Raw genomic sequence first — 16509 nt, forward strand, 5'->3', positions numbered from 1 at the left:
CCCAGAAATATGTTACGTTCTCCGATAAACTGACATTATTCCCAATACATTCGACAAGACCTCGAATGTATTAGGAAAACTCGTCCGATTGTGAATTTTCTCTTGTGAACCAATCTCTATCTCGTGACAGATTTACATACATTGTGAACCATTTGCACTGTTGTGACAACTCATTGATTCTGACCGAAAGTGATAAATATCCTAAAATGCGGCCTTTATTTAGCTTGCTAAACGCTGTTTTTTAAGAAAATGCACCCGTTGAAGAGATGCATAGTATTGACGAGGCTATGATTCCTTACTACAGCGGTCATAGTTGTAAACAGTTCATCAGGGGTAAGCCAATGAGATGGGGATACAAATATTGGATTGGGGCTACTCGTTTAGGGTATGTAATTTGGTTTGATCCTTACCAAGGGCAGTCCACACAACTACCAGCTGTTTACAAGAAATTTGGACTTGGTGGCAGTGTAATGCTACAGTATGCAAATACTCTTCAAAACATGTACCCTAACAATACTTTTCATCTTTTCTTTGATAACTATTTCACATATATCCCTCTTTTGCACGAACTGAAAAATAGAAACTTGAAAGCAACCGGTACAGTTCGTGAAAATCGAGTGTCCAAGTGCCCCTTGCCATCCAACCAGGCATTGAAATGTATGTATGTAAAAATGTATGAAATTGTATGTAAAAGAAACTGCAATTATATTTGCGTATCCTAAAGAGTGTTTTCTTAGTTACCATTCAGTATAAAATTGTCGCAAAAACTTAAATCTTACTAAAACAATAATAAATAATACTTTTATGCAATAAAAAGTATTTTATTTATGCCTCCATACGTTGTTCAACACTTAATAGTAAATAGTATATGTTTTGTCGACCGACCCATATATGGGATGTCATTTTCCAGCTTTTCCGAGGGACACTAATTTTTTTTATTATTTTTCCTGAAATACTGAGGCAATAATTAAAAATATATAAAAAAATCACAACTTTCTAAGACAAAAATAGTTTCAGGCTTATCTGGGTTAAAGCTTTAAGATTATTTTACACTTTCTTTATCTGCGCTGATTACCGCACTTTTATTTCAACTTACTTGCCGGAACCTATGCCTACCTATTTAGTTGATTAATATTTTACTTAAATAATAAATCCTTGATTAGAAATTAAAAGTAGGGAAAATCAAAACCATTACATTGGCAACACTTACAAAATGGAGTCATCGGTTTCTATGACAACGAAATTTACGTAAAAATTATTCATTATTTATCATAAGAATATTAATTTGTGCTACTTACATGTGAAATGTGATCCTATCCAGTTTCTTTTTTTTACCAACGGCATTTTTACACGAAGGAATAGCACAAGACGGCTTAATTTAATTTAATTTGTCACCTGTATAGCACGTCAAACAACACGACAAACACAGAGTGAGTAATCGCTTGGTCGTGTACTAACTCATAAAATGAGTAGTTTAAATGGCTTCACTTCTTTGCGCTATCACCCCTTCTGGTGTTTTTCTGTATTCTGAGCTTCTCTAGTACATAACAACTCAATGTCCAAACACCTAAAATAAAACTATACTTAAAAATGCAAGGATTGAAATGGTTCTACTTACGCAAACATTTTTAGTTATTTAATATGATTGATTAAATAAATATATGTTTTATAGCTTATTTGATGTTGGTATAATCAACATAAATTATTTAGAAGACATTTTTGAAATACATAGACGTTGACGTAGAATATAGAACTTTTGTTTTAAAATTTGAATAAATCTTAGATTTGCTTAATGGCCAGAATAATTACTCATAGATAATTAATACATTATAATTACTGGTAGAAATAGTCTATTTATCAGCTTTGTCTATAAAGCAGAAGGAACATATTATACGAATAGGTCAATGTTCTATAATAATCTATATTGATCCTAAATACGTACTATCCATTCGAGGATAGTACGTATTTAGGATTACCGCCATCAAACTGATTGCACTGATAAGTTAGTGCTGTAGTAATTAAAGCCGTTTCTGAAAGAACTGTCTGAAAATCCTAAATCTTTACGATTTGAACGGCTTGAATGAATACATCACTAACTTGGTACCGCCTTCTAACTGATCGCACTGAGCAAACTAAGAAAGTAGCACATACGATGTTATTTTTCGCTTTTTAGTTTAGTAAAAATATTTTTATAATTTTGAAGTCGGTTGTAGGTATCTTTTTATTAAAATATTACACTGCTGTATTAGTTCTACTATAGCCCAACATTGGTGTGAATGATGATGATAAAATAAAGGGTTCTTCTATTTTTTCTAAAACATTCTGGGACGCAAATGGTCCGTCTCCATTGTGAGCGAGTAAGGAGAAAAGAGACGAAAACGGCAGCATACCAGAAGTTAGACTAAAATAGAGCAAGACGCGAGAACACACTCTAATGTATGTGTGGATGTAACCCGGTAACAGGCGCGCGCAGAAACAAAACTGTATACGAAGCCACGTGGGAGCTTTTCCCGCCCGAGCGTTTTCAGTTTTCACACCAGTTGGGCGCCCCGACGGCCCTAGACGCACGTCTTTTTAGCAAAAAGCCGCGTACCGTAACGAAATAATAAAAGTTCGAACTTCAAAGTGACCACAAGTGACGATAGCAATGCAATTAAGTGACCGAAAGCGAAATTTTTAAAGGAAAATGCGCGGAGTTTACGATTTATCGTGATAGTGATTTTCCAGCGCTGCGATAGATCAACAGGTCAGGTTCCCGACGGTATTATTTTATTAGAGCTTTTCAAATTTGTTTAACATGTTCCCGTTTGTTCAATTTCACAGATTATAAATAGGCGGAATTTACGCGTACAATAAAAAGTAATTGCTCCTATAACTAACACTAATATCCTATTTACTTTTAATCTGTTAAATGATATTTATCAGATATTTAAAGTTCTAAAAAAATCTACTTGTATTATCTTATTAATTTGGCAAATAAGTATGTACTATTTAATCTGTGTACAAATTATCAGCAAACAAAACAAGTAATGCAAATCGTACTACAAACGAACTTTTTCCTTGAGTGAAGTTGCGTAAATGGATAGGTCAGTGCCGAAACTTTTAGTTTCTCTCGGCGTTCTGTAGTTATGTTACTTAACGTATCCTTCTCCTTGCGTCGTATTCCTCTTTTTTTTTTTTCTTTTTTTCTTCACAAGTTAGCCCTTGACTACAATCTCACCTGATGGTAAGTGATGATGCAGTCTAAGATGGAAACGGGCTAACTTGTTAGGAGGAGGATGAAAATCCACACTCCTTTCGGCTTCTACACGACATCATACCGGAACGCTAAATCGCATAGCGGTACGTCTTTGCCGGTAGGGTGGTCACGGCCGAAGCCTCCCACCAGCCAGACCTGGACCAATTAAGAAAATCTCAATCTGCCCAGCCGGGAATCGAACCCAGGACCTCCGTTTTGTAAATCCACCGCGCATACCACTGCGCCACGGAGGCCGTCAAAAATTATCAAGGGTCGTGACCCCTAACACTAGCTTGATTCTTGATGTCGTCGTCTTTGTAGAACCTCATGGACCTTGATGTCTAGAGTCGTAGGGATTTATTCTGACCAACGCATCGGAGTACATCCTTGAGGTATCTTTCCTTGCACTTTGCCTGTGGTCACTAGTTTATCTAAAGTATCTCCTTCTTTCCTGTATCGGGTATATTTTTTTAATTCAGTAACTATTCATTGCATTGCAGAAATATCCGCATCGCTTTTCAAAACAACTTCATAGAAATTTGAAAATAATTGCGTGTATTTGTTCTACCTGCTTATCATTTTGAAGACGGTGCTAGTCTAATGATGTATTAATTCAAGCCATGAATATGAAATGTAGTTCTTTTAGAATAGGCTTAAATTAATAAGACACCGGCTTAGCACCGTCTTCGCACTGATCAGCAGGTAGAACATAATAATATTATTATGTTATTTTTCACTTTTTAGTTTATTGGGTACGTTTTTAGGTTTTGAAGTCGGTTGTATCTTTTTATTATTAAATTTTTTCATTGTTATAGTGCGTAGATATATTTAACCAAACAATTAATAGAGATATTCGCACACATTACTAAGAAAGACATATTCATTTTATACATGTAGATACACTTCTTACAAGCATACCTACTCGTTAGTCTTTCATCAACACTGTTACGTATATTGGAAGCGTGCCCCAGAACAAACTGATCATTAAAAGTAAAATAGATTTACATCAATTAGTGAGTAAAATTGTCTGTATTACTCACTAGCGGACGCCCCGCGGTTTCGTCCGCGCTTTGCATATTTTACTTTCTTTTTCTTTTTTACAAGGTAGCTACTCTAAGCCGTTGAGGAGTTCCCTCATCTGTGTTTCAGCTCTATCATCAAAACGCCTCTAGACCTATTAAATTGTAGTGCTTTAAAATACTTTATGAAAAAATTGACAAACGCACTACTAGTCCCTAGTATCTAAATAGGTCCAGACATCTTAGAGTAGTTGCGTGACATACATGCAACTTTCTTTTAGTTACCTTTATCGCCTGGTAACTGACCAGATGTCACAGAGCAAATCTCCACAAACACGCAGGTATTCCAAGCACTTGAAACGCTATTGAAAACGGAAGGTTTCATCTATGTGAAAATAAGACGTGTCAGTTCGCTCTGGGTTCTCGGTCTCTAAAGGTACTGTTACACATGCTCTAAAATGCATGTATATAATAGCATGCTAAAAACATGCTATTAAGTATGCCCAATACGAGCATGCTTATAATCAGTTTACATTGCTAGCAATAAGCATGCTATTTTTAAGTATGCTCCTGAATAAGCATGCCCAAAGCAAACAGTCCAATTACACATTACTAATTTGTATCTATCTGTCTCTGTCTACGTTATCGTGTTAGACAGGGAGAGATGAAAGCGACGAGAATACAGAATAGCAATGCTGACCGACTAACATACTCATTATGCAAAGCTGTTCAGACGCGCTAAAATCACGCTCTCTTCCAACCGCACCAAGTAGCATGCTCATAAATCGCACGGCTCTTGATTCTTGAGCAAGCTCAAAATAAGTATGCTCATTATTATCAATGTTGCGATACACATGCTAATAAGTAGCAACTGCTCAATAGTAGCATGCTTTCGTGCTTGAAATGAGCATGTGTAACAGTAGCTTTAGTACAGATACCTACAGCTCATGCGGATTACCTTGACACCTGACTCGAATGATGTTAGTACTCGGTTTGTTGGTTGTGTTTGGTAGGCAAGTGTCAAGTTAATGCACACGAGTTATAGGTGCTTAGCTTTCTTCCTGGTATAAAAGCATCGAACGACAAAACGAATCAAATGGAAAATAAGAGGCACTTTACTGGGTAAAACCATTTTTATATAAACCACAATCGAATCATATTATCTGGTTAGATTTTGAGAGCGAATATTGATAATATTAGGGTAAATCTATTAGCTACGTGCTATCAGTGAGTTATCAGCTGATACTATCAGCTATTCGGCAATGCAATAGAGGCTCAATAGCTCAACGGTAAAGTGGTCGGACTCAGCACCGAGGGGTGGTGGTTCGATCCCCGCCCGTTCAACTATAGTCATACCCACTCCTAATACTGTCTTTCCGGATTAGTTGGAGGGGAATGGAAATATATGTCATTTTTAAAAGACAATACAAATATATAATTTTTTATTTTTTATTCTGTACAAGTTCGCCCTTGACTACAATCTCACCTGAATAAGTAGGTAAGTGGTGATGCAATCGAAGATGACAGCGGGCTAACTTGTTAGGAGGAGGATGAAAATCCACACCCCTTTCGGTTTCTGCACGACATCGTTCCAGAACGCTAAATTGCTTGGCAGTACCTCTTTATCGGTAGGGTGTCCTACCTGGACCAATTACGAAAACCTCAATCGGCCCAGCCGGGGATCGAACCCAGGACCTCCGTCTTGTAAACCCACTGCGCATTCCACTGCGTCACGGAGGCCGTCATTATTATATTTTGGAAAGAAATATAATAATGTTTTTTATTAATAACTAGCCAACACGCACACGGTTTCACATGCGTAGTTCTCGTTCCCATAAGAATACGCAGATAATAGTATAAGCCTGCACCGGGGTTTGCAAGCTTAGGGTGTTGGGCTCTGAAACGACAGGATCAATTTTAATGGGACTTTCACAGGAAGAAACAAAAGGTTATAGAGCAACACGTAGGCTAATTTTTATTCCGTGGGTTTTGTGAAAAACTTAATTTATTATTATACAAGGTGTCTGGTAAAGACTCTATAAAACCGTCAATTAGGAGTTATGGAGAAGTAATACTTGCCTATAAAAAATACGAGCTTCCTAGTCCGAATCCTGAGGAAGATATGAGTATTTCAAGAATTTCAAGAATATGTTTAGAATATCAAAATATATGAGTACGTTTAATAAAAGTAAAGTTGTGTGCATTTTAAGAAATTAAATATCACGTGTCTCAATCGGTGAGGGAAAACATCGTGAGGAAACCTGCATACCAGAGTATTATCTTAATTCTCTGCGTGTGTGAAGTCTGCCAATCCGCATTGGGCCAGCATGGTGGACTATTGGCCTAACCCCTCTCATTGTGAGAAGAGACTCGAGCTCAGCAGTGAGCCGAATATGGGTTGATGACGTGAGTACGTTTCGGGATGTTATACTATTTACCTAACACGTTGTATAATAATCAATTGCGTATTCGTTACGTTTTCATCTATACTTCAAAATTTGTTCAAAACGCTGAACTCCATCCAAAATTAATGCTCAATTTCATCTTCGTTAAAAAGATGAATTGCCTTCCCGCTTTTTGAAGAACCATTAATCTTCCTAAAGCATCGGTGCTGAAAAAAAAGAAGACATTTTCAAAAAACACAACGAGGCGCTTTAACATTGTAACAAGCTTGTATTTTAGCCAACACTCACCAATCCCCCTAGCCAAGTGGCACGTTGATTCTCTTTCTACGATCGCTAACGCTTTGAAAACTAAAAAAATGTATGGGAATGACATTTGCTATCGACAGGTCACGTGATCAAGATCTGTCATTCCCATACATTTTTCTAGTTTTCGAAGCGTTAGCGATCGTAGAAAGAGAATCAACGTGCCACTTGGCTAGCATCGCAGCTTTGATAACTTTATTCTTTAAAGAACAATTTTAAAGAAATAATTGGTGAAGTGTCGAGCTAAACGCATAGTATAGCTTCTCATTCCGTTGTTACTATTATTTTGTTTTTTTAATTTCATAATTATAGGCCTATTTTTAACAGCCCACTACAGGCCTAGGCTTACCACTTTATAGGAGAAGGGATATTCAGCTTTTAACTACCACGCTGCTACAGTGTGGGTTGGCGAGCTAGGGGTGTTAATGTTAAATTCTTTAAATGAACTTCATGAGCTGGTTCTTGCAACGCGGTACGATCCAGTTTGGATCTTAGTAAATTATTTATATATATTTTTTTCTTTTCAAGTAAGTCCTTGACTACAATCTCACCAGATTGTAAGTGATGATGCTGTCTTAGATGGAAGATGGCTAACTTTTTAGGAAGAGGATGAAAATTCACACCCGATTTCGACACGACATCGTATGGAACGCTAAATGTCTTGGCGATACATCTTTGTCGGTAGAGTGGTAACTAGCCACGGCCGCAGCCTTCCCACCAGCCAAAATATTTTGGATTATAATAAATGATTTATGAAAAGTAATCTATTTAAACAAAGATAACGTAAAAAATGTCTATTACATTATTGTCATCTAAAAAACAGATCTTGGAAACACAATAATAATAAACGACGTCCTTAAATAAATGGGTAGGTATTAAAAATAAGTAGAATGTACATAATAATGTACTTAAGCACGACTTACTTAGCGTTATCGACACTGCCGCCAGGCGTCCCGGCGCCTCTGATGGTTGAATAAGGATTACTTAAATATACATTGTGCATATGGTTAACGATAAAGCCATGTTTTGAATTAATTAAGATCCACATTCATCATCATCATTATCAACTGATAGACATCTACAGCTGGACATAGGCCTTCCAAGCACAACGGTCTCAAGCCGCCAGCATCCAGCGGCTTCCTACCACTGGGGGATCGACCAACACTGCGCTTTCCGATGCGCAGGGTCACCATTACTGCAATTGGGACCCCAACGTCCATCGGCTCTTCGAACCAAGTGGCCTGCCCATTGCCACTTCAGCTTCGCTACTCGCAGAGCTATGACAGTGACTTTGGTTCTTCTGCGGATCTCCTCATTTCTGTTTCGATCACGCACAGAAACTCCAAGCATAGCTCGCTCCATAGCCCGCTGAGTGAATTTGAGCCTTCTAATATGGTCCCTAATTAGCGACCAACGCTCCAAGTCCAAGACTTGGTCGCTATTATTACTACTTGTATTGATAACTTATAATACTATAGAATGACTATTGATTTTGTTTCTCTATCCCACAGAACATAGAGCACTTATGCTGCTTTATCTATCCCATCAAAATCTAAGACTCATAAAATCCAAACACTTTCAAGGCAATAGAGAATAGGCTCTTTCTAGGCAAAAGCGTCCTATCCTAGATCTCATCAATGCTTTCCATCTACTGACAATAAAAAAATAAATAATAAAAAAGTAGTTCTGGCTATCGCAGGCTCTTAGTCCATTACTTCAAGTCAATATCGAAGGAAGTGTGGCGTGTAGCGTGGCGTCACTTGGACGTCGCCAAGCGTCGCGACGCCTCCCAGTCGCCGCCTAAGCTACGTGTGAATTAATAATATAAAACAACAGTTTGATATTAGATATTACGAGCAAATATTAGTTATAATATCCTGTATGTTAGATTCGAGATAGACGATTTATATATTAGGTTCTCTGTGATATGGTTGTGTCTGAAGTTTATGTTCAATATATTTCTTCTTTTTTTTTTTGTTATTTTAATTGAGAAATAATACAATATGGAACTTAAGCTAACTTATCCTAATAACTATACAAATCATGACCACGTGGAATGGTGGCAGAATATTGGCTGCATTTCCGCGCTGGATAGCCAGGCTGATCCTTTCCGCAAAAAATAAGCCAGCCCTTCTGTCACCAGGCAACTAGCCGCGGTGAAATAATTCGGTAAAATTTTTTGGCACTGCGACTCCATGGCCCAAGGGTCTCCACGGCAAAAGATACAAATATGTAACTCTCTGTCAGAGAGGCATACTTGAGCCACTTACCGGTGTCAGCTTTTTCTGTTGCGGCTCCCGTTCTTGATTCTTCTTGATATTTCTTCTAGTATCTTTTGGACTTGCCTAATCAATAACTAATAATTTTCTTGATATACCTACTTGTACGTAAAACTTACTATCCTGAAAAATTTTCTTTTAGCAATAACTATTTTATATTTTTAGTTTCCTTCATGTTCTAGACCACGTGTGGGGGTACATAAAATAAGTCATGAATTCCTTATAATTTTTAAGACATGCATCGTCTCAAAAAAAAAGTTAAGTTAAAAGTTAGTAAAAGCTAAAAGTTTTCTTTACATATATTGGGGAGAATTAAGAGTAGAAAGTAGGTATTAATACATAATTACAAGGACAAACGCTTTCCTAAAATCGTGACTGAGGTCTAGAAGAAGGTTATGGATCCAAACGTTTGTCTAGGGGTGTCTTTAACAAGACTTAGTAGCCATCGAATCGATAAGGTCTGCAGGTTAAGGCTGCAGGATTGTCCTCGTAAGCCTGGTTGAAAACCGCGGTCGAGTGACTTAAAGGACCTAATCATTGAAATACAAAATTTGGTATGGATTAAAACTATACGTAGTTATAAAATAGCGAAAGATGTGACAACCCTAGCTTTGTGAAAGAGGTATTGAGGTCAAGATTAGTGTAAACACTTAATATCGAAGTAGGTAAAGTTTGCATATAAAATGACGTCATCGGACATGTCTCCCGGCGTCCAGACGTCAGCACGTGCGACCCGGATCAACGTGAATAAGAAAACGTGTTCAATATTTGAATAGGTTCTCATATTGAATAGCTAATACATTCATATCGGCGATATGGGTACTTTAATGTTAAAATAATGTTGTTATATATCGTCATTATAAACCCATATACGGCTCACTGCTGAGCTCGAGTCTCCTCTCAGAATGAGAGGGGCTAGGCCAATAGTCCACCACGCTGGCCCAATGCGGAATGGCAGACTTCACACACGCAGAGAATTAAGAAATTCTCTGGTGTGCAGGTTTCCTCACGATGTTTTCCTTCACCGATTGAGACACGTGATATTTTATTTCTTAAAATGCACACAACTGAAAGTTGGAGGTGCAAGCCTCGGACCGGATTCGAACCCACACCCTCCGAATTCGGAGGCAAAGGTCATATCCACTGGGCTATCCCGGCTATATATATTAAAATACATTTAAATAATTTTGAGTATTTTGATTTCAAAATTTCAAAATGCTTTTATTAATTTACGGCTGTCTGTTTTTCCGGGCTAATATAAGATTTTTAATGGAGATAGACTAACAAACAGGCTACTACTACTACAGGCTACTTTTTATTCCGGAAGATCTATGTCGTCGTCATCAACCCATATTCGGCTCACTGCTGAGCTCGAGTCTCCTCTCAGAATGAGAGGGGTTAGGCCAATAGTCCACCATGCTGGCCCAATGCGGATTGGCAGACTTCACACACGCAGAGAATGAATATAATTCTCTGGTATGCAGGTTTCCTCACGATGTTTTCCTTCACCGATTGAGACACGTGATATAAAATTTCTTAAAATGCACACAACTGAAAAGTTGGAGGTGCATGCCCTGAACCGGATTCGAACCCACACCCTCTGGAATCGGAGGCAGAGGTCATATCCACTGGGCTATCACTGCTCTTAATAGGAAGATCTATGGCGCCCTCAAAATTCGTAAAAACCAAATTTCACGCGAACGGAGTAGCAGACTTTTGTAATACTTAAATTAAACTAATACGTCTTAGAGAGTTTTCTTTCTCAGGAATTATATTTGTTGTAAACATACATCAGAGGTAAACCGTAAATACATATAATACCTTTGTAATTTTCTGTAGGTTCCCTGAAAAATTATGTAAAACTTCATGATTTTTGGTTCAGTTAAAATGTTCAATTCAATTTATATAATTGCTGATTGTATGCAACTACATTAGCTGGTAGTGACAATAATAGTTAAAGTTCGTTACACAATTCGCCATAAACTAAATACAATCTATCTATTCTATCTATCTATCTTCTATCTATCTATACTATAATAAAAGAGTAGAAATCGAGTGTCTGTACTTTGACCAAATTTAGCAAAAATCAAGTTAGGGCGATTAGAAATAAGCAATAGAATACAAAAATAATTTTTTTTAATTTTCTTGTCTGTCTGTCTGTCTGTCTGTCTGTCTGTCTGTCTGTCTGTCCTTCTGTCTGTTTGTGCGCGCTATTCTCCTGGTTTTACGAAACGGATTTTGATGCAGTTTTCACTGATAGATTAAGCAAAGTCCAGGGCAACATATAGGCTTTGTTTCATTAAGATTGGACATACAGAAAAAAAGTTATTTTGAAAAAACCGAATTGCTCAAATTTATTTACAGGCGTTATTTGAAGAAACAATTTTTACACTATAACTGTGTAATATCGACATTGATGCATATTTTATATACTTAATACTTAATACTTAATTAACCAATTTGTTTGTTTATTTTGTTGAACGCGCGAAACTAATCTCAGTCACGTTGTCAACTTTTTATCGTATGAATGCACGTTTGTTTCCATTATAAACAATAACTACTGAATAGATTTACCTGAATGGAGATCATTAATTTTGGGCCTTATTCAAAGTGCCGGCCAACAAACAAAAATAGCACGAATTTGGAGCAATTAGATAATCTATATTTCTATCTTTCTTTCTTAATTCTTAATTCTTAATAAAATATAAATGCGAAAGGTCATTCATCACGAAATTTTCGGCCGCGAAGTTAAGAACACAGGCCTTCGATCGGAAGTTTATGATACGGCCTCCGACCGTGGCTTTGGCTGGGAAATTAACCCAAGCACATAAATCGCGCACACTTAATTGTGCACCAGCCTCCGGCCGGAAGTTTGTGATAGGGCCTCCGACCATGGCTTCGGCTGAGCATTTTACCTAAGCACACAAAACGCGCGTCCTTCGGCCGCGCACTTAATTTTACACCGGCCTTCGGCCGGAGGTTTGTGATAGGCCCTCCGATCATGACTTCGGCTGAGCATTTCACCTAAGCAAATAAAACGCGCGGCCTTTGGCCGCGCACTTAATTTTGCACCGGCCTTCGGCCGGAGGTTTGTGGTAGGCCCTCCGATGATGACTTCGGCTGAGCATTTCACCTAAACACACAAAACCTCCAGCCGTGACTTGACCTGCCCGGGCTTTGGCTGGGGATTTCAGTAATGTATAAGTATTTTACCAACTACGTATTCACTCACATGATACAGCCACAACCCATAATTGTTATTTTAGATGTTAATGTTTTGAGTTATATTTTTGTAAAATGATTAGTGGACTATTTATTATATAGGGGCGAAGTGTACATTGATTTTCACGCGAACGAAGTCGCGGGCATCTGCTAGTCAATGAATAAGTTTGACTATCACATCACTAATATTATAAATGCGAAAGTTTGTGCGTAAGTGTGTAAGTGTGAAAGTGTGTAAGTATGTTTGTTCCTCTTTTACGCTGCAACTACTGAAGCGATTTATTTGAAATTTCGAATGGAAATAGATTTTACTATGGATTAACACATAGGCTACTTTTCTTCCCGAAAAATCCATGGTTCTAGCAGAATTTGTGAAAAACTGAATTACACGCGGACGTAGTCGCGGGCATCCGCTCGTGTGATTATATAAACACACAAACGTAGCAGTAGCAGACATACCTACTTCCATTCGCATTTATAATATTTGTAAAAATGTACAAACATTCGGTTTTTTATTCTATGTAGGTATAGTTAAATGTGCTAAAATAAACTTTTCATAATTATTTATACAAAACGCGAGAGCATCGTTATAATAAGGTCGTAAACGCGTTCGAGTTCCAGATGATATTTTATTACTGCCATTTCTATGTTGCAGCTGACGCATATTGTAACGTACCTTGTTGTCACTATAACTTCCTGTCAACATAGGCATAGTGTCTGGCAAGTTCGTTGATGACACTCCCATGATATGCGGGCAACGGGGGGAAAGTCTGAAATCGTACGTGCGGGGAAGTGAGGTGCATTAGTCGTCGGTTTTTCATTCATCGCTACACGCACCCCGGCCCGCGCGGGCCGTTGGGAGTGTTACGAACGAAATTTCCAAGCTATAGTGGAAATCCTAATAGGGCAGGTTTGGGGCAGGTGAAACGTTCGTATAGGTCTTTCGTCGGATCTGGGTGACCGGTGATGTTGTTGTTGTTTGGTGATTTAAAAATCTATCTAATTGTATAAAGAGACTAGCGGACCCCTTTAAGTGCACTTCTTCCCTATCCCTACCCTACTTACCCTACTACCTTACCCATACCCTACACCTTGAGCTTGTGAGTTTAGAAATAGCGGGCATTCTACTAAACCGATTTAATTTTTATTTTCACCCATTCCATATTAGAAATAGAAATAGAAAGCCATGTTATTTCTTAGTATTATAGGTTATATTAAATCTCTGTGTACCCGCGGAAAGGGAAACTACGCAGGTGAAACCGTTAGGCGTCTCCTAGTTTTCTATATTTCGATTTACTTATGGTTGGATTAACGACAAGAGTGTTAGACGCTTTGATGTTATTTTGCGACGGAAATTATTATTATTGCCGTATTTATTAAGCTACATTTACCTACAAAAGTACTAACGTTCGAATACTCTTGGCATTAGAGTAAAGCGTGCAATAAAGTTAACATTAACTTATTATTTGATGAATAATGAACGTAAGCAAATAAAATATCTGCATAATGTATTTAAAACGTTGCCATTAAATTTTAATTGTTAGAATGAAACTACATAGATACCTCTACCAAAGTGACGCCTTAGAGAAGCACCCAATTTGATAATACCCAGGCAATGGTTTCTTGGCAAAGGCTTCAGGCTTAATACAGCACATACCTATAGCCATGTCAGAGTCTTACAGTAGTTATAGGAACAGGATGTCTTCCGAATCGGTAAAATTATTTCTTTGATCTCTACCTCGTTGCTCTAGTGGTTAGTCACCACGACCAAGAGTAATCGTTGGCCGTGGCTACAAAAGCTACTAGCTAAGCTAGGTTTGCTTATGGTCAGATTTACGACCACAACCACGACCTAGGTAGCTTGTTAAAAGCATAGTAAGACAGCATCATATCATCGCAACGAATAATCATACCAACCCGGTTTGCGATGCTGCGTACGATATTTATATGGTATTCGTTGAGGTTACTTACTACTTCTACTTACAAAAGTCTTCAAACAGTGCGTGTTGCCAGTGATGACCTATGGTTCCGAGACTTGGCCGCTAACTGGGTCTCATAAGTAGGTTCAGAGTCACACAGCGGGCGACGGAACGAGCAATGCTCGGAGTAACTCTGCGTGATCGAATCAGAAATGAGGAGAACCGCAGAAGGACCAACGTCAACAACATAGGTCAACGAGTCACGAGCACATAGTTGGCAGAGCCAATGTACGCTGGGGTCCCAAGGTGGAATGGAATGGCGACTCCGCACTACAAAACGCAGAGTTGGTCAACCCCCCCGCTATTGGACTGACGACATCGAGCGCGTCGCAAGGATTCGCTGAATGCAGGCAGTTCAGGATCGTGATGTTTGGATGTCCCTACACAAGGCCTATGTCCTGCAGTGGACGTCCATCGGCTAATATGATGATGATGACTTACTACTGGCCACCGCCGTGCTAGGCTCCTTAGTGGATCATTTGATGGGACTAATAATGGTCTTACTTTCAGTTATCTCACCAATGGAGACCGACAAGATGTCGACGGCCTCGTCGGTCGGCGCCGCGGAGCGAAGGCCTCTGCTGCAAGCGCTGGTCATCGAGAGACGAATACTCTTCGCCTGCACCATCCTGGTTGGCCTTTGTACTTTTGTGTGGATCGCTGCCGTTTGTACTGAGAAGTGGTACCATATTGAAGGAGGCAGTGGTGAGTCCTTTTTGTTCTATCTATATATTTTACTAGTTGACGCCCGTGATTTCACTCGGGTAGGCACTTTCCGTTCCCGTGGGAATACAGGAATAAATTTAGCCTATGAAATTCTTAAATGACGTGACTTTTAGTGACAAAAGAATGTTCTAAATTGGTTCAGTAGATTCAGAGATTACAATACCACAAACTTTACCTCTTCATATTAACACGGACGCCGGCGATTTCGTCCGCCCTTACACCTCCTTAATCCGGCTTTCTCGCAAAATCGGGCTTACCTTACCGGCCTGTAGTTAAATCGGAATCCTTGTGCTTCAGACTGGAACACAACAATGCTGCTTGGTGAAATAAACATGGCGGTAGTAAAAGCTCTACCACAAATAACCCAACTAAGTACTACTAAAACTAAGCCCAACCCAACCTCAACCCATCTGGGTGGGGATACGGGCCTCGGGCCTTAGCCTCCTTGCAAGGGTAAGAGGGATCTTGCTTCCGCAGTCATTTTTGCAGCCCCTTTCAGGGCTGAGGCTTTTTGCCCATGCGTCGTCTTGGATATCAGTCCAGGGGCTGTAATCAAGTGGCACGTCGATTCTCTGTCTACAAACGCTAACGCTTCGAAAGCTAGAAAAATGTAATCGGAATGACAGGTCCGATCGACAACTTGATCACGTGACCTGTCGATAGCCAATGTCACTCCCATACATTTTTTTAATTTTTGAAGCGTTTACGATTGTAGAAAGAGAATCGACGTGCCACTTGGCTACAAGCCCAGGTGCCTCACGTGGACTTAACCCACTACTGTACTCAACCACTGGTACTATCTTGTTAGTTTCAACTTTTAATAAGAGTCTTCTTTGTTGACAAGTTCCTTACATAAATGAGTCTTAATAAATCTCGTTAATTCTAAACATGCACTTAATAAAATCTTCATTATTAAATGTTTGTCTTAGCTAGCCCGCTTTCATATTACGATGTCGCTTGGTATTTATTTTATGAGATAATCGAAAAATTCTTGAAATATCACACGACCATACTGACGCGGATGCTTCGACAAAACATAACTTCATACTACATTATGTTTTAGATTACAAAGATTAAAGTATCGCGACTAGTTTTAAGACATGGTAAATACTACTACTATATAATAATATAGATAATAATATAATAATAATGTGTAAATGTGTGTGTCTATAATTAGGTTTACGTTTACGTTTTATATCACGCTTAAAAAGGCTAAACTGATTTGGATGACATTGGGCACATATAATATAGCGTTAAAAGCGTAATACTTAGCAGCTATCTGTAAATATCAATTCACAAGTAAATTCATAACTTACCTTATAGCAATATTGTAAGTAC

General features: G+C 38.5%; 1 protein-coding gene across 1 annotated transcript in view; it reads left to right on the forward strand.

The window, feature by feature from the left end:
- The first annotated feature begins 2517 nt into the window (after positions 1–2517).
- The window catches only part of LOC112049683 (uncharacterized), a 40581-nt gene continuing 26589 nt past the window's right edge, over positions 2518–16509 (forward strand). Inside the window, exons 1-2 of the mRNA XM_024087678.2 lie at positions 2518–2746; positions 14956–15150. Of these exons, the coding sequence (XP_023943446.1) occupies positions 14967–15150 (184 nt within the window). The 5' untranslated portion in view covers positions 2518–2746; positions 14956–14966. The remainder of the gene's footprint in view (positions 2747–14955; positions 15151–16509) is intronic.

The sequence above is a fragment of the Bicyclus anynana genome, chromosome 11, assembly GCF_947172395.1.
Source record: "Bicyclus anynana chromosome 11, ilBicAnyn1.1, whole genome shotgun sequence".
In the NCBI taxonomy this organism is placed as follows: Eukaryota; Metazoa; Arthropoda; class Insecta; order Lepidoptera; family Nymphalidae; genus Bicyclus; species Bicyclus anynana.